Source organism: Apostichopus japonicus, chromosome 12 (assembly GCF_037975245.1).
Source record: "Apostichopus japonicus isolate 1M-3 chromosome 12, ASM3797524v1, whole genome shotgun sequence".
NCBI classification, from domain to species: domain Eukaryota; kingdom Metazoa; phylum Echinodermata; class Holothuroidea; order Aspidochirotida; family Stichopodidae; genus Apostichopus; species Apostichopus japonicus.
In genome coordinates, this window is record NC_092572.1 from 25,375,604 (window position 1) to 25,400,684 (window position 25,081).

Here is a 25,081-nt window from a genome sequence, read left to right on the forward strand (position 1 = left end):
GGTTACATATTTCCTAACCTTTGAACCAATATAGATTAGGAAATTTAATTGTTGTCGTACAATTTCATACGTGGCAAGATAACGTTTGGGTGGGAACAAAATGATCCTGCGCTAGATGTAGATAACGTTAGTCAACTTTCCTGTGCGACCTTGAGTTAGCTTTCAGTAGGTTTTATGACCCCTCCCCCCAGTTAGGTCACAATTAACCTCCCGAAATGAAACACAAATGCTTTTTTATCCTTTATTTGCGAATACAATCGTCAAATAATTAATTCATGAATATGAAAAATAATATATTATTATACACTCATTTAGAAGACATAAATATCGCATTATATGGGTGGGGGTGTCTTCTACACGAAAATGAGTGAAAAGACGAACATTCGGTTATCCGAACTTTTCGATTATCCGAACTATATTCGGTCTGACTAGTTCAGAAAACCGGGGTCTTACTGTATATAGTAACAGCCTATTAGTATTACAGTGGTGTCCACTCCAGGCCATATGGACCACATGAGGAAGCTGCACTAAAGTAAGACTAATACTACAGCAATACCTAGTAACGGCAGGCTGATACTGAAAATTACACTATCTACAGTGACTGGGGCACGAGGAAAAAAACAAGGCGAGCCTTTGTTACACGAGGTAGTATCAACACGAACATTTACATAATGAACGTTTCTTCAACTCCTTCGGAGTACATGACTAAGTCATTCTTTACATAGGCCTAGTCCCGCTTGTTTATGAATGATACTTGAACGTTACGATTTACCATGGGAATCTTCCGTTACTGGGTTTGGCTACTGTAGGCCTAACGTTACTAGCCGAGCCTAGGACTAGTAGGAGCATATGCCTAAATAATGCGTGGTATGCTATTCCAAAAGGAAATACTTAGCGTTAGGGAACGATAGTGTAGCCCACTCAAGCTATGCCTAAGACGTAAATTCTCTAATAATATAGGCACTTTTTACGTTAGTTGCATAACTCCGTATAATTTAGTTCTCAGTTTCAGCGAGTTACATTTGAACGGAATATGATTATAGTCTAGGAGTAGGAGTAGGAAAACAAAACAAACATCTCTAACTCAGTTCCTAGTACCAAGCACAGGCTCACTATTTTTGTTTAAGCTTAACGTTAGGCTAGCTAGCCTAAATGTTTAGGCCTAGGCTAGAAATATACTTATAAGGTTAAGGTAGGCTGGGTGCTAATAGTAATATATAAGACCAAATTCAGAACTAAATCTTCCAAGTTAATCACAGCAATGGACTTGCTATAGGCCTATGATTAAGAATGGTTTCTGTTATTCTCCGCATATGGTACTTTCCGATGATTACTTTCCGCTGAAATATCTTTTGTGCTGAAAACTAACTTTTTAATTTGCGATACAAGTTGAGCGAACAAACACGGATTAGACTAGACTGCTCCCATTAATTTTGTTGTGTTGTTACGCGACCATGCGATCGGCAGAAGTGCTGCAATTTTTTCTCCATTAGACTGGACTTCCGCTAGCATAGCGTATGCCTACATGTAATATTTTTGCGCCCATGAATGTTATTATCTGGCAAAAGAAAAATGCAGATCCGCCAGAGTGCAAAAATTGCTCTACAGTCAACCAATTTTTCACCTGCTAGGGAGTTCGGGTTCTGTTCTTCACACGTAGGATTATGCTAGGGCCTTACTTATTTTGAAAACTGGAAACTTGTCCTTGCAAAATGGTCACAAAAGTAATTGTACCCACTTGGATGACTGGGCAAATAAAGAAAATTTGTTTTTAGAATCCTGCAGTATTGATTCACATTTCCTAACTTATTGTCACAAAAGTTTTGCCTTTGCAGAAGGATAAAATATGGCGTATAAACACACTATCTTTGCGGGACATTTGGACACCTTTTGACTCTTAATTAAGAGTGCTCCTTTGTGCAACTGACTATTGTTTTCAAATCGGCTTAGTAACAGCTTGACAGCGGCTGTGCATGTAACTGTATAGCATGGAGGGTAGTTTGGAGACAGTGTGAACTCAAGTGTGACTTATTATCTGTGCTCATTATAGCCACGGGTAAATACACCGGTCCGGACTCGGCGGTTAGATTTGCAATGCTTCCCTAACTGAATGTTAAATACCCAGTTCCTTGACAGGATTTCACTCAGCATGGAAAAGGGCCTGAAATTGAGTAAATAAATAAAAAGAAAGATGCATTTTGTAGCACTGAGTATGAAAGCAAAGCACATTTCTATTTTGAATAGCAAGTTAACAACAATCCTGCAAATTTCAATAAAAAATATGACATTCATGCATGCCATGATATCTTCGAGAACTGGTCTTTGTTTGTAGAGGGACAAATGCAGTAAAATGTCAATGGTATGTATATATATGTACATTACATCAAGGCCAGCAGGGTTAGATACACCAGGAGGTGTATATGTACTGTACATTACATCAAGGTAAACCATGAACAGCAGTAGCGTTGTGCGGTAGTGCAAATTTCACATAACCTGTAGTGTTGCTACATGAATCCCGGTATCGTAACTACAATCGGGATTCTCCTCAACTTTCTTCTATGGTTCAAAGCACTTAGGTACAAGACTGTCAATGTCATACAAGTATTCATAGCCTAGGCTATGTACATACTCTTACCTGCACGGTTAGAAACAAATATAAAAAAAGTAACACGCTTTATTAGGGCCTTTGTTTTTTAACATACACTTTCAAAAAGAAAAGCACAAAACCTTGGAAAAGAGCAACCCACACCATCCTTCATTCATACTCGACGTAAGATATAAGATTAACACGTTCGCACGTGGATTAAACTTGTAATCCGTACACAAACAGAAATTAGGTGTTCCCCACTATTCCATAATATTGGAATAGGGCAACCCTCCAAGTTCACAAGGAAAAGTTTTCAACTATCAACAAGTCACCACATGCAGGCCTAGCAATAAATCAGTATGACAAGGGATGGTGATGTTATGCAGCAGGGCAGACCTCCAAATTGATTTAAAAATTGTAATTTTCCGAATATCGCAATGTAACAGCACTTGGCTGCATTTGTCAAGTATTTCCTAGCACGAAGAAGCGTTACATGTCACTTATCTGGTCTCTTTTCCCCTTTTCCTTCAGTTTTCTCATTTTGGCAAAAACTCTTGACGATCGATGGCTCTGATATTTGGTATCGGCGTTGGTTTGTTCATCCTCATTGTGCTCTGGACGATCACCATCTTACTGTCTCTACTATTCACCCGTACAGATAAACTAAGGTGAGGGATAACAATGGAGAGTTTGGGCAAATTGCTGTGCCAGTTAAAACAAAAAAAAAGATCTTTATTTTATCTCAGCAGTTGGATGTTGTGATTTATCTTTTGTCTGGGGTTAGATATAGCTAAAGGTGAAGTTAAGATTTCCAGGTTATTGAGTCACTTTCTGTGAAAAGACTCATTTTCTTTAGGAAACATCTGGGCGCCAGTTGGGAAGTTCTGGCCAAGTGCTGTTGTTTGCTTGCCAACACAGCTTATTTTTCACCGTTGAGTACAGCTGGTGAATCTTTGATGAATCTAACCAAACTTGCATATTAATCATTTCATCTACCTTGCTTTCTGTGCAAATGTGCACAACATCATGTTATTGTCAAATTGCTCCAAGAAAGAAAACTTGCCATCCTTGCTTGAGAAGCACACTGAAGCATAAAGTGTGTACTGTAATACAACTAGTGAGGAAAAACTGCAGAAATGTGTGATTAATGAGCAACGATGAGTATTGATACTGCTCATACTAGAACAAGTTCCCAAACTTTTGCGAGAAAAGATCCATTTGAGTGCATCATGTTTTGCTTGAATATAGTAAATATACTTAAATATACCACAGATTCATGCATCGTTTTCCTGTTGTAATGTAGTTCTGTGCGTTTGAAACATTAAAGAGACTGCAGCTCAATGTTCGCAGTAGGTGTCGCGATTGCTGGATTCCTGCAATCTATCTAGAACTATCTGCAACAATTCCTGGTACTTTCTGCAACTTGCGCCTACTGTAACTAATGTAACTAGTAATATGATGATATCCCCCTGCCCCCCCCCCCACCAAATTGAAAATCTGCCCAAGAAATAAATTGATCAAAAATCCCCCCCCCCCTTTAAACATCCTAGTTGTATCAGTAATGCAGCATCTCAAGTACTGCACTTTTATTTCTTGGACAAAAAGTGTGAAGGTGTAAATATGTTTTCTATTAGGTGCTGCATGTTAAGTTGCCAAGCAAAATATTCCCCAATGTTTAGACGTGGCCAACTTTTTTTTAAAGATGATCTTAATATAATTTACAGGTTTCCCCATCCCAGTAGCACTTTTCAAACCTCTTCCATTGTTTGTCCCTTTCAATACATTTACTTTTAGCAAATTGCTTAAATTCCTTCTCACAAGGTCACAGTCATTCTAATCTGATTATATCTCACAGACCTGCTGCTGGTGGACTTTTCGTTCTGGCAACCCTAGTTACAGTCATTTTGACTCTGTATCCAAGAGAGGGCGCCACTACAGAACCTGCAGACATAGTGGTAAGTTTAATTTTGTTAAATTGAGTATTCCATGATCTTCGGAGCTACCATTCCAAATCCCTTACTTGATAAGGTATTTTGGAAACGTACAACATGTCAGGTTGTTGACAAAACCTTGATAAAAAATGTAACCTTTGTTCCGGGAGGGAAGGGGGAAGCTGGTTTGGGGGAGGGGAAGAGAGGATGACGGGGTTAGATTATTTGGAGGAGAGATTGGTGAGGGAGGGGGGGGGGAATGGAGGGGGACATCTTGATGGATGTGTATCTTGTCAGGTAAACAGGGTCAAGCACTGTGTATTTAATGTATCCTATCCTCTTGTTAACTGTGTTTGATCAGTCTGGTTTATAAATGTGCTTCCCTGGAATGAGTGCCTCATTTGATTTTGAAACACTAAAAGAAGTGTTCCCTATTTCTTACTACCACAGGTGACGGATGAAACCTTTTGGGGTCGTGTAGCGATGCTGGCTGGTCTCAGCCTCTTCACCATGCTGTGTTTGGTCTTTCTCTTCGTCTTCCATTGGACGGAATCGATTGAAGCCAGACCTTTGAAGGCCAAGCGATATTGATGCAGAGATTGGTTTAATAGAAGAAAGGTGGTCTTTGGTCATGACGTGCTGTAGCTGCATTCTCTGTGGGAACTGGTACTTCCCATGGCTGGTAATGTTTTGCCCACCCCCCCCCCCACAAAGAAATCTGCAATACTTCACAGTGTTCCATGTTTGTTAACAGAGTTTCATAAATTTACTGTACCTTTACAGTATTGGCTATGATTCTGTCTTTACTGTTGCAATGCAAAATTTTAGGCCCACCAAAGGATTAAAATTGTATCAAGATACAATTTACACAAAAAACTGCTTTGTTTTAAAGCCAGACGTCTCTAAGCTGGCTGCCTTATGGGCATAGCCACATTTTTTTTACTCATACATATAGCTAATAGTAGAAAACCATATTGGAAAGGCTTTTATCATGTAGTAAAGCCTGCAAGAAACATTGTCATATCATGTAGGTTCTAGAGGGGATATGGGAAGGAGGGGGGGGGGGCTTAATGTACATGGGGGGTGCTCCCTCTTCTCCAAAGTGAGAGGGAGAATCCGGCCTTTCATTTCCAAGTGTGGGTAGTAGGTTATTTCAAATTGAAACCATTTAATGCATTTTTTGACCATCCAAACTGGTCATTTGCCTATAGACTGAGGGAACAGTATGGGCTGGTAGTACTGAATCAAAGAAACTACCACAAGTAATAGTACTTGGTAACAAATGAAATACTGTATGAACATTATTGTTGTTGGCATATATGCTAGTACTGTACTTGGAAGAGTAAGAATGGAAATATTTGCACCCAACACTGTTGAAGTTGTGCCTTAGCAATAATGATATGGAATTTGCATATCGTTCACATATCATTTGAAAAGTATGAAAACTGACTGCATGGGCACTGATACTGTGTTAATTCTTCATAAAAAAAAAACAATCTGAAAGCCTTACACAGACTCTTACACTGTTATGGATAATAAGGGTTATTTAATTATTTAATTTAGTTAATTAATTTAGTTAATTAATTTAGTTAATTATTATGGATAAAGGGTTACCTTATTGAATTACCGCAGGGGTAGCTCTTTGCCTAAAATGGTGAAAGTATGAAGTCTACATGGGTACTGTTACTGCAGTAATCCTACATGAAAACAATCTGAAAATCTAACACAGAATCTTTGTAAAGTTATGGATAGTACAGTTATTGAATTACTGCAGAGATAGTTCTTTGCCTGAATACTGCATGGTTAAATTATGAATACTACATGGGTACTGTTACTGCAGTAATCCTCCATGAAAACAGTCTGAAAATCTAACACAGAAGCTTTGTAAAGTTATGGATGGTACAGTTATTGAATTACCCCAGGGATAATTCTTTGCCTAAATACTGCATGGTTAAAGTATGAATACTACATGGGTACTGTTACTGCAGTAATCCTACATGAAAACAATCTGAAAATCTAACGCAGAATCTTTGTAAAGTTATGGATAGTACAGTTATTGAATTACTGCAGAGATAGTTCTTTGCCTGAATACTGCATGGTTAAATTATGAATACTACATGGGCACTGTTACTGCAGTAATCCTGCATGAAAACAGTCTGAAAATCTAACACAGAATCTTTGTAAAGTTATGGATGGTACAGTTATTGAATTACCCCAGGGATAATTCTTTGCCTAAATACTGCATGGTTAAAGTATGAATACTACATGGGTACTGTTACTGCCATAATCCCACTAGGCAACAGTTTGGAAATATTATGAAGCCTCTTGTTTTTATATAATGCATGGTACTGAATTACTGAGATTAATGTGACAATCCTTCTGGATTTAACTAAATCAACATATACTAAACCATCCCTGGTTGTCATACACACAAGGGATAATCTCCTTTGGTCTTGTCATGTGGTGTGACAATATCCAAGTCTATCCAAAGTTAAATTTCATTTCCTTTGAGGATACTTATTCCGTTGGATAAAGCATTGTTAATGGCTTGAGAATGTGATGAATTTGTTGGATTTAACTAAATCAACATATACTAAACCATCCCTGGTTGTCATACACACAAGGGATATTCTCTTTTTGTCTTGTCATGTGGTGTGACAATATCCAAATCTACTCCAACGTTAAATTTCTTTTCCTTTGAGGATGCTTGTTGTGTTGGATAAAGCAACATTAATGAGATTGTGACTATAACTTGTTGGATTCAACTAAATCAACATATACTAAACCATCCCTGGTTGTCATACACACAATAGATGGTCTCTTTTTGTCTTGTCATGTGGTGTGACAATATCCAAGTCTATCCAAAGTTAAATTTCTTTTCATTAAGATAACTTGTCACTTATTCAGTGGGATAAAGCAACATTAATGAGAATGTGATGAACTTGTTGGATTTAACTAAATCAACATAAACTAAACCATCCCAGGTTGTCATACACACAATAGATGAGTCTCTTTTTGTCTTGACATGTGGTGTGACAATATCCAAGTCTATCCAAAGTTAAATTTCTTTTCATTAAGATAACTTGTCACTTATTCAGTTGGATAAAGCAACATTAATGAGAATGTGATGAACTTCCTGGATTTAACTAAATCAACATATACTAAACCATCCCTGGTTGTCATACACAATAGATGGTCTCTTTTTGTCTTGACGGCAAAATTCCACAATAATTTGGCTGCGTCAGCTTCCATAGCAGGGATCAAGCCTTCTGATCCTCTCATCATTTTTGAAACTACCACCAAACCCAGGAACAGCTAATATGTAGATTTCTCTAGGAAGCAACTATCGAAAATGAATATTATTTCCTTGGGATTACCTGTACTCTAGCGTTATCACTGGTTAGTGTTTTTGTATTCATGTATCATCTCTCCCTCCATGTTGTAACTAACAAATCTCTGATGGTTTGTAGATATAAAGAGATCATCTTAATTAATGGCTTTACCTGCAGGATAATCTAATCCTTGTGTGTCACTCTGTGGGTGACTCAATTATATCCATTCAGTACTCTGTGTTAGTCTTATTCTTTCATGCAGAGATGAAGCTGTTATATTGTAGGGACAATCAAATCCTACTAATCCTGTTAAGGTGATTGTCTTCTTTTCAAAGCAATGAAAATCTCTCCCTCTCTGACAGTCATACACCAAGCTACTTATACTGTAGAATGTGTCATTGTTTTAAGGTGATTGAATTTTTCCATACTATGTATGCTGCATTAGTTTAGATCTCACACACAGAGATGAAGTTGTATATCCAAGGAACATTCTAATCCTCTTAATCCTTTTAAGGTGATTGTCTTCTTTTCGAAGCAATGAAAATCTCTCCCTCTCTGACAGTCATACACCAAGCTACTAATACTGTAGAATGTCATTGTTTTAAGGTGATTACATTTCTCCATATTCTGTCTGCTGTATTAGTTAATTTCTCACACACAGAGATGAAGCTGTTATCTTTAGGGAACATTCTAATCCTCTTAATCCTTTTAAGGTGATTGTCTTCTTTCCAAAGCAATGAAAATCCCTCCTGCTCTGACAGTCATACACCAAGCTACTAATATTGTATAATGTGCCATTGTGTTAAGGTGATTAAGTTTCTTCAAACTCTGTATGCTGAGCTGTATGCTGCTAACTCTTACAGAGATGAAGCTGTTGCATTCAAGGGACAATCTTATCCTCTTAATCCTGTCAAGCTGATTTTCTTGTTTCAATGCAATGAAAATCCCTCTGCAAATGTGGAAACCTAAATGTCACTTCCTGTATGGCAGCAACTGTATAAAGATAATTGTTAGTGGGGCTGTTCAAGGGACAATCTTATCCTCTTAATCCTTTTAAGGTGATTGTCTTCTTTCAAAGCAACGAAAATCTCTCCCTCTCTGACAGTCAAACACCAAGCTACTATTACTGTAGAATGTCATTGTTTTAAGGTGATTGAATTTCTCCATACTCTGTATGCTGTTTTAGTTTAGATCTTACACGCAGAGATGAAGCTCTTGCATTCAAGGGACAATCTACTTCTCTTAATCCTTTTAAGGTGATTGTCTTCTTTTCAAAGCAATGAAAATCTCTCCCTCTCTGACAGTCATACACCAAGCTACTAATATTGTATAATGTGCCATTGTTTTAAGGTGATTGAATTTTTCCAAACTCTGTATGCTGTAATCGTTTAGATCTCACACACAGAGATGAAGCTGTTATCTTTAGGGAACATTCTTCTCCTTTTAATCCTGTTAAGGTGATTGTCTTCTTTCCAAAGCAATGAAAATCTCTCCCTCTCTGACAGTCATACACGAAGCTACTAATACTATTGAAACCACCTAGCGCATAGTCACGACTAGGCCATCAGGTGCTATGAAATGCAACTGTGCTTAAAATGTCGGAACATCGAACATTATTCATGAAGCGCATACTGTATGTTCGGAGCGTGCTAGCGCTTGTAACTTTGCTGGGGTTTTATCCTACCCCTTTTTCAACTTACTAATGCGTTTGTCTTGGTAGTTCACCCAAAAAATAGAGAGAGAGGCTTATTCCATGGGATCGCTCACGTAGTTGACAGCTCGTTGCAGGAAACGTTGAGCTTACACATGTCAAGCTAGGTGACTGCTTGGCCCCCCTCCTCTCATAACAAATGTACAGCGTTATACATTTTCCTGGCAGTTTGCCAAGGTTCTAAGAAGTTTGCGTTTTCCTGGCACTTTGCCAAGTTTCGAGAAAGTTCTCTTCCTGGCAGAATGTGTCATTGTTTTGAGGGTATTCAATTTCTTTGTATGCAGTATTAGTCTCTAGATCACACACACAGAGATGAAGCTGTTGCATTCAAGGTACAATATACATTTCTCTTAATCCTGTTCAGGGCAATTCCACTCACGTCTCTGTTTCAGCATGACATTCTCTTGTGCAAGGCCATCATTGTGCATGCCTGTATCACCCCAGTCAGAGTCATAATATTGTTCAATACTGGCTAAATTCATTGCCATTGAAACTTCTTCTGCAAGTGGTCTATATTGCTCGATTTGTGGCTGCTACAGAGGCTGTTGAAGTGGATAAAACGTAGGTTTTGGGGCATATGGAGCAGCTGGTTCTTGTGAGGAAGGTTGAGGAGCTGAATGTTGTGAGGCAAGTGGAGTAGCTGGTTCTTGTGAGGAAGTTAAGGACAGAAATAAAAACTTTTTAAAAAAATCTTTTTTATTTTCAAATTTCTTCTCAAACTATGCATAAAAAAGAATGGTCAATAACATCAAGTGATCCTATTGATGTATGTGGTTGTTAAAAACAGTTGAACAATTAGAACTTTTATTGGTATGTAAACGAAATATCAATTAATTAGCGTGACTTGCGTTACACATTGTCCAACAACACTGACCTTACGTGAAATGCTATGGGAACGAAGTAATATTGTTCCCATAAATGAGAACCAGTTATAAACTCTATTAAAATACATTTGAGCATTCAATTGTGAACACGGAATACAGAAATTGGATGCAATGTCATAAGATGACCATATGAAAGCTCAGACTGATCTGAACAATGTCCGAGTGAATACAGTTCAGGATTTCAAAAATGTGTGCTCGGACCACTAACATATCTGATTATATTGTCTTAAAACTGGGATCTTGGAAATACTAATCAAATAACAATGTCACTGTAGTTATAAATGTAGCTTCAATCTGTCCATGGCAATGCCCAAACTTAATTCCCAGTCACCTACAAATTCGTAGTGCCCTCTGTTGTTGGCAGTTATTGGCGGTTTTAGTTTCCTCACTAGCTTACTCCTTGGGTACAGTGTAGTATGTCTCATCCAGAGAGACAGGCCACTTCCAGTGTTTTCCAGCTGGAGCCATGACAGAGACCTGGTAGTCATCCCTGACGGTTACCTTCACTTCTCCTGGGTAGACCATACCCTCATATTCCACAGCCCACCAGTCTCCTACAGAAACGCCGTTGCCATCTTCATCACAACTCTCTGTGGAAGTCGCATCTTTCGTCAAGATCTTGTGTACAGCTTCTCTCAGGATATGCTTCATGTGATGTACACAGGCGATACCACGAACTGGAGCAGCATCTCAGAAAACATCAACGACGCCGAGACTTTCATTTTTGGCATCAATCTTCTTGGAAGTCGTGTCGACGACTATCACACTGCTAGATGCTGTTGCTGCTGTGAAACACTTTGCGTCAGTCACGGTAGCCTTCCTGTTGTGCACAGCATTCCATGCCAATCCTGTTAAGGTGATTGTCTTCTTTGCAAAGCAATGAAATTCTCTCACTCTCTGACAGTCATACACCAAGCTACTATTTCTGTAGAATGTGTCATTGATTTGGGACAGTCTTTTTCTCTTAATCCTGTTAAGGTGATTGTCTTCTTTGCAAAGCAATGAAATTCTCTCACTCTCTGACAGTCATACACCAAGCTACTATTACTGTAGAATGTGTCATTGATTTGGGACAGTCTTTTTCTCTTAATCCTGTTAAGGTGATTGTCTTCTTTGCAAAGCAATGAATTTCTCTCCCTCTCTGACAGTCATACACCAAGCTACTACTGTATTACTGTAAAATGTGTGATTGTTTTGGGACAGTCTTCTTCTCTTAATCCTTTTAAGGTGATTGTCTTCATTGCAAAGCAATGAAATTCTCTCACTCTCTGACAGTCATACACCAAGCTACTATTAATGTAGAATGTGTCATTGTTTTGGGACAGTCTTCTTCTCTTAATCCTTTTAAGGTGATTGTCTTCTTTGCAAAGCAATGAAATTCTCTCACTCTCTGACAGTCATACACCAAGCTACTAATACTGTAGAATGTGTTATTGTTTTGGGACAGTCTTTTTCTCTTAATCCTTTTAAGGTGATTGTCTTCTTTGCAAAGTAATGAAATTCTCTCCCTCTCTGACAGTCATACACCAAGCTACTATTACTGTAGAATGTGTCATTGTTTTGGGACAGTCTTTTTCTCTTAATCCTGTTAAGGTGATTGTCTTCTTTGCAAAGTAATGAAATTCTCTCCCTCTCTGACAGTCATACACCAAGCTACTACTGTATTACTGTAGAACTGTAGAATGTGTCATTGTTTTGGGACAGTCTTTTTCTCTTAATTCTGTTAAGGTGATTGTCTTCTTTGCAAAGCAATGAATTTCTCTCCCTCTCTGACAGTCATACACCAAGCTACTAATACTGTAGAATGTGTCATTGTTTTGGGACATTCTTTTTCTCTTAATCCTTTTAAGGTGATTGTCTTCTTTGCAAAGTAATGAAATTCTCTCCCTCTCTGACAGTCAAACACCAAGCTACTATTACTGTAGAATGTGTCATTGTTTTGGGACAGTCTTCTTCTTTTAATCCTTTTAAGGTGATTGTCTTCTTTGCAAAGCAATGAAATTCTATCACTCTCTGACAGTCATACACCAAGCTACTATTACTGTAGAATGTGTCATTGTTTTGGGACATTCTTTTTCTCTTAATACTTTTAAGGTGATTGTCTTCTTTGCAAAGTAATGAAATTCTCTCCCTCTCTGACAGTCATACACCAAGCTACTATTACTGTAGAATGTGTCATTGTTTTGGGACAGTCTTCTTCTTTTAATCCTTTTAAGGTGATTGTCTTCTTTGCAAAGCAATGAAATTCTCTCACTCTCTGACAGTCATACACCAAGCTACTATTACTGTAGAATGTGTCATTTTTTTGGGACAGTCTTCTTCTCTTAATCCTTTTTAGGTGATTGTCTTCTTTGCAAAGCAATGAAATTCTCTCACTCTCTGACAGTCATACACCAAGCTACTAATACTGTAGAATGTGTTATTGTTTTGGGACAGTCTTTTTCTCTTAATCCTTTTAAGGTGATTGTCTTCTTTGCAAAGTAATGAAATTCTCTCCCTCTCTGACAGTCATACACCAAGCTACTATTACTGTAGAATGTGTCATTGTTTTGGGACATTCTTTTTCTCTTAATCCTGTTAAGGTGATTGTCTTCTTTGCAAAGTAATGAAATTCTCTTCCTCTCTGACAGTCATACACCAAGCTACTACTGTATTACTGTAGAATGTGTGATTGTTTTGGGACAGTCTTCTTCTCTTAATCCTTTTAAGGTGATTGTCTTCATTGCAAAGCAATGAAATTCTCTCACTCTCTGACAGTCATACACCAAGCTACTATTAATGTAGAATGTGTCATTGTTTTGGGACAGTCTTCTTCTCTTAATCCTTTTAAGGTGATTGTCTTCTTTGCAAAGCAATGAAATTCTCTCACTCTCTGACAGTCATACACCAAGCTACTAATACTGTAGAATGTGTTATTGTTTTGGGACAGTCTTTTTCTCTTAATCCTTTTAAGGTGATTGTCTTCTTTGCAAAGTAATGAAATTCTCTCCCTCTCTGACAGTCATACACCAAGCTACTATTACTGTAGAATGTGTCATTGTTTTGGGACAGTCTTTTTCTCTTAATCCTGTTAAGGTGATTGTCTTCTTTGCAAAGTAATGAAATTCTCTCCCTCTCTGACAGTCATACACCAAGCTACTACTGTATTACTGTAGAACTGTAGAATGTGTCATTGTTTTGGGACAGTCTTTTTCTCTTAATTCTGTTAAGGTGATTGTCTTCTTTGCAAAGCAATGAATTTCTCTCCCTCTCTGACAGTCATACACCAAGCTACTAATACTGTAGAATGTGTCATTGTTTTGGGACATTCTTTTTCTCTTAATCCTTTTAAGGTGATTGTCTTCTTTGCAAAGTAATGAAATTCTCTCCCTCTCTGACAGTCAAACACCAAGCTACTATTACTGTAGAATGTGTCATTGTTTTGGGACAGTCTTCTTCTTTTAATCCTTTTAAGGTGATTGTCTTCTTTGCAAAGCAATGAAATTCTATCACTCTCTGACAGTCATACACCAAGCTACTATTACTGTAGAATGTGTCATTGTTTTGGGACATTCTTTTTCTCTTAATACTTTTAAGGTGATTGTCTTCTTTGCAAAGTAATGAAATTCTCTCCCTCTCTGACAGTCATACACCAAGCTACTATTACTGTAGAATGTGTCATTGTTTTGGGACAGTCTTCTTCTTTTAATCCTTTTAAGGTGATTGTCTTCTTTGCAAAGCAATGAAATTCTCTCACTCTCTGACAGTCATACACCAAGCTACTATTACTGTAGAATGTGTCATTTTTTTGGGACAGTCTTCTTCTCTTAATCCTTTTAAGGTGATTGTCTTCTTTGCAAAGCAATGAAATTCTCTCACTCTCTGACAGTCATACACCAAGCTACTAATACTGTAGAATGTGTTATTGTTTTGGGACAGTCTTTTTCTCTTAATCCTTTTAAGGTGATTGTCTTCTTTGCAAAGTAATGAAATTCTCTCCCTCTCTGACAGTCATACACCAAGCTACTATTACTGTAGAATGTGTCATTGTTTTGGGACATTCTTTTTCTCTTAATCCTGTTAAGGTGATTGTCTTCTTTGCAAAGTAATGAAATTCTCTTCCTCTCTGACAGTCATACACCAAGCTACTACTGTATTACTGTAGAATGTGTCATTGTTTTGGGACAGTCTTTTTCTCTTAATTCTGTTAAGGTGATTGTCTTCTTTGCAAAGCAATGAATTTCTCTCCCTCTCTGACAGTCATACACCAAGCTACTATTACTGTAGAATGTGTCATTGTTTTGGGACAGTCTTCTCCTCTTAATCCTTTTAAGGTGATTGTCTTCTTTGCAAAGCAATGAAATTCTCTCACTCTCTGACAGTCATACACCAAGCTACTATTACTGTAGAATGTGTCATTGTTTTGGGACATTCTTCTTCTCTTAATCCTTTTAAGGTGATTGTCTTCTTTGCAAAGCAATGAAATTCTCTCACTCTCTGACAGTCATACACCAAGCTACTAATACTGTAGAATGTGTTATTGTTTTGGGACAGTCTTTTTCTCTTAATCCTTTTAAGGTGATTGTCTTCTTTGCAAAGTAATGAAATTCTCTCCCTCTCTGACAGTCATACACCAAGCTACTATGACTGTAGAATGTGTCATTGTTTTGGGACATTCTTTTTCTCTTAATCCTTTTAAGGTGATTGTCTTCTTTGCAAAGTAATGAAATTCTCTTCTCTCTGACAGTCATACACCAAGCTACTACTGTATTACTGTAGAATGTGTCATTGTTTTGGGACAGTCTTTTTCTCTTAATTCTGTTAAGGTGATTGTCTTCTTTGCAAAGTAATGAAATTCTCTCCCTCTCTGACAGTCATACACCAAGCTACTAATACTGTAGAATATGTCATTGTTTTGAGCTGATTGAAATTCTCTGTATGCTGTTTTAGTAGCTAGATCTTACGCCCAGAGATGAAGCTGTTGCATTCAAGGGACAATCCTATTCTCTTAATCCTGTCAAGTTGATTGTCTTGTAATGAAAATCCTTCAGTTTCTGAAAGTCTTGAAAACTAAATGTCAGTTCTTGTGTGGCAGCAACTGTCTTAAGATAAATGTTTGTGAGGCTGTTATATTCAAGCGACAATCTTATCCTGTGATTGTCTTGTTTTTAAAGCAATGGAAATCCTGTTTTTGAGGCAGGCTCCATTACTGGAGATCAAAAAGTCATTGTGTCTTATGCACAAGGTAGGGCAAAAATTGAATTGTGATTTGGATGACATCAAAGAATCGCTTGGGAGGCGTCCAAAAACTTCATCTCTTAAGTTTAGTGGTGTCGTCATCTAGTTGAAGCAGCGCAAACAATTTTTGAAAGGTGGATTCTCTGCACTGTTCTGTTGATGTATATGGAATTAATTTGTCAGAGTCATTGGACGTGCAGGTGTAAATCCAGCAAAGAATATGCACGCGGAGGTCGTTGATACTTCTAAATGTTGTGGAAGCTGGTTCATTTGAGCATATACCTGTCGGGTCCCCGCCAAACTTGGCCCCCTACTTTTGTCCAACTTACAAACTTTTGCAGTATTAATGGTCACTATTATTAGGCTCATCCACAGAACAAGGACATTGAAAATGATGTCAAGCGAAGGAAACTGAAGCACTAATAACACTAGGTTGATGCGGCAATAACGTTGTACGCGTAATACATGACATGTAACAATACTAATCAAAAGGAGCACTGACACTGATATTTTTGCTGTAGTAAATGGGTCAACTTACCGCAACACTTAACATGGGTTGACTCTCTTATAACAGTCTCAAGTGTATTAAACCTTGCTTTCCAAGAACTTAATATGTTTCTCCTATAATAATAATAATAATTTATTATATTATTTATTTATATATTAATTTATTCTTATATAGCGCTTTACATCAAAAGAATGATCTCAAAGCAGCTTCACAGAAACGCATAAAAAATACAACTTAAAAAGTATTACAGCTTAAAAATAATACAATCTAAAAATATTGCATCCTAAGAATGTTTGTTAAGTTTCTGTTTCAGCATAACATTCTCTTGTGCAAGGCCATCATTGTGCATGCCTGTATCACCCCAGCCAGAGTCATCATATTGTTCAATACTGGCTAAATTCATTGCAATTGAAACTTCTTCTGCAAGTGGTCTGTATCGCTCGATTTGTGGCTGCTGCAGAGGTTGTTGAAGTGGATAAAAAGATGGTTGTGGGGCATATGGAGCAGCTGGTTCTTGTGAGGAAGGTTGAGGAACTGACTTTTGTGCGGCAAGTGGTGCAAATTTTTTTTTTTTAATTGGGCTCGACAGAGTGCACTTTGTGTGTGTAAGAAACAGCCACGGTGTCCTTCCAGTCACCCTCCAAAACATTCCCTTCCCTTCCTGAATTAGACTGGCCTGAATAAAAGTTACATGGATGCTAGGATTTGGAAAGTTTAGCAAGTTCATGTAATTCATTTGGGCTGGCAGCTTCTCCCTTTCCACTTCGCACAAAGCGCCAAACAGATCTGTTCACAGTACCTCCCAAACCATCCACAGCCCTCTTCTTCCCTTGAGACGTACCTCCCAAACCATCCAATGCCCTCCTCTTCCCTTGAGACATACCTCCCAAACCATTCACTGCCCTTTTCTTCCCTTGAGACGTACCTCCCAAACCATCCACTGCCCTTTTCTTCCCTTGAGACATACCTCCCAAACCATCCAATGCCCTCTTCTTCCCTTGAGACATACCTCCCAAACCATCCAATGCCCTTTTCTTCCCTTGAGACATACCTCCCAAACCATCCACTGCCCTTTTCTTCCCTTGAGACGCACCTCCCAAACCATCCAATGCCCTCCTCTTCCCTTGAGATGTGGCCCAAAAAACAAAACAAAAACCAAATTCCTTCTATAAAGGTTTACGATTGGAGAAAAGGAACTGCTGCTTTAATTGGGAGCTGGCACCATCCGAAAATACATCAGTATGGCCGACATTTGGCAACTTGTCTTTCAAAGTTGTAAACATATATTACATGAAGGCATTCACACTCAGCTTGTCATGTTGAAGCTCGTCTGAGACAACGACCATGCTTTGGCTTTCTTCATCATCAATCCATACATGGGCTGTAAACAGTGTAGCCTGCTTATGGGATCCCCAGACTGTATTTATTCAAATCTTGAAAGGCCTGGGTAGCATTTTCAGGAATGTCAGATGATGTTTACAAGCAGCTTCAAGTCTGTCAAGATTGGTTAATACCTGCTTTCTCTTCACATACACATGAACAGGGAAGACCTTTCATCTGCCATTTTAGTTCTGCAAGTACCCCCCCAGTTGAAGTTATTTCCACCTTCACTAAAACCACTGTGTTTTCAGCCATTGGGAGTACTTAACGACGAAGTGAAAGATTTAAGATTATATTGACATAGTGTAGAAAGCACTTCTTTGAACATTGATATGCTTATCTCTCTTTGCAGCAGGCTGACTCAGCAATTTCACAGCAACTTCTTTGAGCTGAAAGTACATCTTCACAATCACCATCAGTAGCAACAACGACACCTGAGCAAATATTAACAAGTTGATGCTGATCAGTTTCAAATGGGTTGATCATACTTTCAACTGTAGCCATCACAAAGTTGGTGTGCTATGCATCCTTACAGACCCTTTGTCCTATCAAGGTCCTTCTTCCTCGAGTGTGAAAACTTCCCTGCCATTGTCTGACGCTCCTCCTTGGTGATGGCAGCTCTCTCATGGCTGGATAAAATCCAGCGATGGACTGCACCTCTGTTCAGGGTAAAGCCAGTCAGACCATCGTTTTGTTTTTGTGTCCCTGTTGCATGTCTGTTCAATAGTCTGATCACAAGCAATCTGGCTAAATCCAAACTGATCCTGCCTTTGAACAAACAAATTTGCCAGCAGAAAAAAATTTCATTTACATCAGGATGACTTTCAGGGGGATTTTTTTTTCTTTTTTCATTTCCAGCCAGTAGACAGAAAGGTACCGTGAGTAATGAACTCTGTCACATGCAAAGAACCATGGTAGCATTTGAGCGTACAGTTTTGACAAATGTAGCTCCCAGTAATACCCTCCCCTGGTAGCACGGGAGAACAGCATCAGAAGTTGAACCATCTGCAGATATGAACTCCAGAAAGCAGAAAAGAAAAGATGTTGGGTTAACAGCACTGTGCGTGACTGCTAATAAACCGTTGACATTGCTGTGAAGCATCTTCAGTTCATCCTTTCTCACAAAACCTAAGATATTAAATAGATCGCTAGCTTTCATGAATGTAAGTCAGCCAATACCATCCTGATTTTCTTCTCTTTGTTGGTCATTTAGCGCATTCAGGAAAGCAAGCCAATGCAACCCGGATAAAGCATCTGCTGCTAACTTATGAGTCCGCATGCACTGACCTATGGTAGTGATGACCATTCAAATCTCCGTTGATAGAGCCCTGGGCGAAGATGTTTGACTCAATAAGTATATCTCTCAGACCAGCATCACCAAAGCGACTTCCAATGCAGGCTAAGTATGCCATTGACACATGGAATTCCGCAGTCTCCAATTGTTTTACATGATTGTTGCCAGCTTAATTTCCAAACATCTCTTTAAATCAAAGTGAATGTAGCCGCCTGGCATTCTACTCGCCGTTCTTTGACCGCGTTTCTTCGTTAGAGGGTTAGTTTCATGATTGACCTCCTGACATAGTATGTATACTGGAGGCAGAATGTGGCCACTGGGTAGTGTTTGGTCTGACCTAGGTGTCATATCCAAGATCATGATTATTCATACATTGTCCGGTAAACAATTCCCATCATGCATCATTCTATGTAGCGCACGGCTTGGAGATGATTGAGGAGTGAGAAAGTATAGAGAACGTAATTCGTTACTCACGTACTCTTGCTGCAGTCTTTACTTACGTGCATGTATATCCTACCGTATAACGGTGTATTGGGAGAACTGCTATTTCAGGAGCCTAACCAAGCTGTGCGGCGCCTGTGCATTAATACTAATACTACAATAAACCATCCTATATAACACTAGGCAGCATTGAGGCAGGTCCTTGATCCATTGATTCTGTTGACACAGCAGCAGATGAAGATTTATGTCATGTTTATTTGTGATAGACTTGTTTACTTCTCCCGAAGTAATTTCAGGTTGCTTTGAATTACTTTAATGTTGCATAGATGATAGTTTACCCAAAAAATTAGGCAACATTACAACAAATTTCCACATTATAAAACTAACAGTGACTGATAATGCTTGAATAAAATATGCTAACTTATGCTGCCTGCCATGTGTTTTGATTTTTTTTAACCTTTTTTTTAATAGTTTTTATGTGTGTAATGAACCATTTTTTTTTTATCAATTTGCAAATAATTATCCCACATGACTTCACTTCAAAACAAAATCTGAAGGCTAGCAGAATGTCAGACATTTCAGTAGCAAGGCAGTTATAGTACTTTAGTGTACTTAAACCTTCATTGGAATCCGCAAGTTCCACAACAGCAGACAATTTCATTTCAACCTACTGTACACTGAACAACAACTTAACTTTGAAAAGTTAATCATTTAATGGCTGAACTAAATCAACTATAAGTACTGTGTGCAAATATTTATTCACAACTCTGGCTTGAACATGTGCCCTGGATGTTAGCTAACGAAGTTCTGTCATTACATCATCAACCCGACGTGTTGGTAAAATGACCTTTGTCTACAAGTGTAGGCTGAACCAGTTGCCATGTGAGCTCTTTGAGCAAACAATATATCACTTTGAATGTGTCCTTGAGCCAAGACTTAGTTTAGGGAACACTGGTGTGTCGGTCGGTGGGAAAGACAAAGCATACATTTAAAGTTTTAATTATTCATTTTGAAAATTCACAACACCCAACTTTCAGACAATGGTTCGAGAAAGCAATTGATAAATTTAATTGCTTACCGGTTCTAGCCCTGTAATCAAACCTTCACGTTGATGTTCATTTTACCTGCGATATATGTTAAGTTAAGTTTGAAAGATTCAAATACATTTAATAAAAACAAGCACCACCTGTAAATTTCTGTTAACTTACAAACTCATGTCGTAGTTCTTTGGAAGATACATTCCACATGATTCTAGTAGATGTACCTGTGTAATTGTTATGAAGGGAAGCAGCAGCCCTAATCTTGATTTCTTAATGCAATATTTTCATGTAGGATTCAATTTGATGGAGATCAGGTGATGCTAGTTATACAAGGTGACATTGTAAATTTATACATGAGTGTGAAAAGGATACTCCATATATACGGAAGTGTACTGTAGAAGGGACATTGCATTGACGAGTTGCCGACTTGACAAAACGACAATTATCTGCAAATTGACGAGTTGACGAGATGGTAACGTGACAAAATTCAGAAAATTGACGTTTTGACGAGAGAACGGATCTCGTCAATTGCATCAATTTTCTGAAATTTGTCATTTTGTAGAAATGGTAGTAAGTGTGCAATTCGTCAATTTGCAGAAAATTGATGCATTGCCGAGATCTGTTATCTCGTCAATACGTCAATTTTCTGAATTTTGTCATTTTGTCGAGATGGTAGCAACTTTGCAACTCGTCAATTTGCAGAAAATTGATGCATTGGCGAGAACCGTTATCTCGTCAAAACTTCAATTTTCTGAATTTTGTCACGTTACCATCTCGTCAACTCGTCAGTTTGTTTTGTCAAGTCGGTAACTCGTCAATGCAATGTCCCTTCTACGCTTCCGTACATATATCTTAATCGCAGTCCAAATCATGAAAATCAGCTTTTACTATATGTAACCTACTCTAACAGTAACAGTGTGTATTTTGCTGTTTACGGTAACACTGTGATCTTAGACCTTACAGTTGGACTGTGCAATGTACAGTAGTCTACAATAGATCCTATTATTGAATATTAATTACTAGCCATAGCCTAGGACCTAGGGTAAAATTGTAAAAAACACTTCTCAACATGGGAAAAGGGCAGTACATATTTTCAAACATGGATAACCCATTCAAATTTCTCTCCTTCTTTGGGGGGCGTCACCTCATCACGTGTTGATGCTATGAACAAGTGTTGCCAGATGTCAAAAAAAGTATTGTGCAAACCAGTATACGTGATTGTGATTGGTTACTGGTTACATCATTAAGCTGTACTTTCACCTTATAAACTTGCTCAATTTCCTGTTATAAACTACTGTACAGTACAACTGGAAAAAATGTGCACAGTAGACAACTGGGAACAATTGATAATGGCGATTTAATATTTGTTTTCAAATTACAGTGACATTTAATTAATGGTAGTCCTCTGTCTCTGTGTTGCAACAAACTTAGTAGATTTTGGACTTCGGCCCCTGTCAACTTTATCTTCAAGATAATTTCATCCTTTCAAGTGTGTCACCGTGTGGGTGATGCAATTTCTTCTGACAGTACTCTGCAGTCTGTGTTACTAGTCTAAGTCCTTTTAAGGTGATTGTCTTCTTTTCAAAGCAATGAAAATCTCTCCCTCTCTGACAGTCATACACCAAGCTACTAATACTGTAGTTTATGTCATTGTTTTAAGGTGATTCAATTTCTCCAAACTCTATATGCTGTATTGGTCGCTAGATCTCACACACAGAGATGAAGCTGTTGTATTTAAGGAACATTCTTATCCTCTTAATCCTTTTAAGGTGATTGTCTTGTTTTTCAAAGCAATGAAAATCTCTCCCTCTCTGACAGTCATACACCAAGCTACTAATACTGTAGAATGTGTCATTGTTTTGAGGTGATTCAATTTCTCTGTATGCTGTATTAGTCTGTGGATCTCAAAAACAGAGATTAAGCTGTTGCATTCAAAGGACAATCCATTTCTCCTAATCCTTTTAAGGTGGTTGTCTTCTTTTCAAAGCAACGAAAATCTCTCCCTCTCTGACAGTCATACACCAAGTTACTTATTACTGTTTAATGTGTTGAGTTGATTTATTACTGAATACTATGTTGGATTTAATCATGTATCTTAACAGTACACATAAAAGTCTGTAATTTGTTGTGTGGTGGTGCCGATGCTCACCATTTGTCTTCTTGTTTCTCAATTTTGTTGAATCTAAGACAAACACCTCTTTGGATTAAAACAATGTTATAAAAGTCCTCTCCTCCTCGGACTACCATATTCTAAGCTACTTCATATTTCTGTCATTGGATGGTGATTCCAATTTGTCTTCATTTGTCTTCTTCCTTCTCAATTTTGTTGAATCTAAGACAAACACCTCTTTGGATTAAAACAGTGTTATAAAAGTCCTCTCTCCCTCAGAGTCATAATATTCTGTTATTGGATGGTGATTCCAATTTGTCTTCATTTGTCTTTTTTTTTCTCAATTTTGTTGAATCTAAGACAAACACCTCTTTGGATTAAAACAATGTTGTAAAAGTCCTCTCTCCCTCAGACAGTCATAATATTCTGTTACTGGATGGTGATTCCAATTTGTCTTCATTTGTCTTCTTTTTTCTCAATTTTGTTGAATCTAAGACAAACACCTCTTTGGATTAAAACAATGTTATAAAAGTCCTCTCTCCCTCGGATAATCATTCTTCAAGCTATTCGATATTCTTTCATTGGACGGTGATTGAAAGTATTAAATTTTCTGTCACATTGGACTGTATAAACGAACGTGGTCATTATATGAAACGAAACCATGTAGTATTCATACTTTTGCAAGTGCCATCAGATTTTAAGTATGGATTTTGAAACATACTGTTACACTAAACACTATAGATGAATGTGGTCTTTATTTGAAATGTGACCATGCAGTATTCATACTTTGCAAGTGCCATCAGATTTTAAGTATGGATTTTGAAACATACTGTTACACTAGACACTATGGATGAATTTGGTCCTCATTTGAAATGTGACCATGCAGTATTCATACTTTGCAAGTGCCTTTCAGATTTTAAGTATGAATTTTGAAACACTCTGTTAAACTAGACACTATAGATGAATGTGGTCCTTATTTGAAATGTGACCATGCAGAATTAATACTTTGCAAGTGCCGTCAGATTTTAAGTATGGATTTTGAAACATTGTGTTAAACTAGACAGTATAGATGAATGTGGTCCTTATTTGAAATGTGACCATGCAGTATTCATTCTTTGCAAGTGCCATCAGATTTTATTATTTTAAGTATGAATTTTGAAACACTCTGTTAAACTAGACACTTAAGATGAATGTGGTCCTTATTTGAAATGTGACCATGCAGTATTCATACTTTGCAAGTGCCATCAGATTTTATTATTTTAAGTATGAATTTTGAAACACTCTGTTAAACTAGACACTTTAGATGAATGTGGTCTTTATTTGAAATGTGACCATGCAGTATTCATACTTTGCAAGTGCCATACGGTATTGAGAATGCTTCCTGCAGGGTTACGTCTCACTTGACAGCAATGAATTTGCTAGATGATAATATAAAACATGATTGAACTGTTGAATCTAAAGACTGTGCAACACACTTTAATATTCTTTAGCAGTTTTGGTTTTCTTTTAAATTTGCAGTTGCAAACCTGGAGCTTTTGTATAATTCTTTGTAGCACTTTTGAATAATATAGACTGCATGGAGAGGGTGCTAGTTGCCATGGTAAAGCACTTTTATTGACAGCTTTTTTTTGTCACATTGGATACATTTGTTGAATTTCCTTGAAAATCCTGCTCCACCTTGTTTTGTAAATATTTACAGACCTACTTTGTACCTTTCAATTTCTTCTTTTCATGTCAATAGAAATACTGAATGCCAAAGACAATTACACACCTTGTGTTTTCTTGGACCATATTTATATTGTTATGTTATGTTAGTGAAAGCCCAAACTGGTCAACCACAAACTTGAAGTTTATTTTAATGTTTATTCAATAGGCATATAACTGATTGAAGGTTACGAATTTAAAAGTATTCTGAAATTTTCCACATTTCAAATTTCTCTGTTATTAAGAATGAACAGCAGTTTTCATTTTCATCGTTTATCCCAGAGAATCGTCGAGTCATTCGGAGAAGTGAATAAATTGTCTTTTTGGAAGTAATTAGAACCTATCAGGCTAGCCAAAATAATTGTTACCAATGCTTCGACTCCAAATCTGGAGTCGGATATGGGATAGAGAAAATTTATGGGATTTTCACCATGCTGTTGGCAGATGCATTCCCCCCAAAAATTATCACCGAACGTAAAAAATTGCGTCTCCATGATTCCAAACTGCTACAGCAGCAGTAGGAGGATCTGCATTGACCTATTTAAAGATTTCCAGCCATATTTTTCATCTATCAACATCAGCCACAGGAGTGCACAGTCAGGCGGTACTCTTTATTATTTACACACTACCTTTACTGTTAATGTTCTCTCCATATATACTGAAATAATTCAAGATGGATTCTTAATGATGTGAATTAATCAAAGATAGCATATTACTCTCCAGAGCGTGTTCAAGTAAAGATTTCAGGGTCACATTTCTTATTGTTATTTATTTAGTATAGAACTCTCAAATTTACCCTTTGTATTCATTTTATACTACGTTGTTCTGTATATATGTACAGTATTTTTTATATTTATTACATATGTTCTTTTTGCTGTGAAAGACAATTTTATGAAATGAAATAAATACACACACAAAAAAAAAGAGAAAAAAAAAATGAAA

General features: G+C 37.6%; 1 protein-coding gene across 2 annotated transcripts; it reads left to right on the forward strand.

The window, feature by feature from the left end:
- Positions 1–444: 444 nt before the first annotated feature.
- On the forward strand, positions 445–12,749 carry LOC139977998 (transmembrane protein 218-like). Of its 2 annotated transcripts, XR_011796863.1 has the most exons (5): positions 445–645; positions 3,119–3,255; positions 4,443–4,542; positions 4,969–8,908; positions 9,107–12,749. XR_011796863.1 is itself a non-coding variant. In XM_071987890.1 (4 exons), exons 2-4 carry the CDS (start codon positions 3,152–3,154, stop codon positions 5,107–5,109), a joined length of 345 nt encoding a protein of 114 aa, XP_071843991.1. In that variant the 5' UTR covers positions 445–645; positions 3,119–3,151; the 3' UTR covers positions 5,110–12,749. The 2 variants fall into 2 exon arrangements, 1 of the variants encoding a protein (XP_071843991.1); XM_071987890.1 differs by having other exon boundaries at positions 4,969–12,749.
- Positions 12,750–25,081: the final 12,332 nt, after the last annotated feature.

Excerpts from the sequence above, each read along its gene's own strand:
- LOC139977998 (XM_071987890.1), top strand. The coding sequence starts at position 3,152 with ATGGCTCTGATATTTGGTATCGGCGTTGGTTTGTTCATCCTCATTGTG. Across the intron at positions 3,256-4,442 it reads ACCCGTACAGATAAACTAAG|ACCTGCTGCTGGTGGACTTT; the intron begins GTGAGGGATAAC and ends TATATCTCACAG. Across the intron at positions 4,543-4,968 it reads CAGAACCTGCAGACATAGTG|GTGACGGATGAAACCTTTTG; the intron begins GTAAGTTTAATT and ends TTACTACCACAG.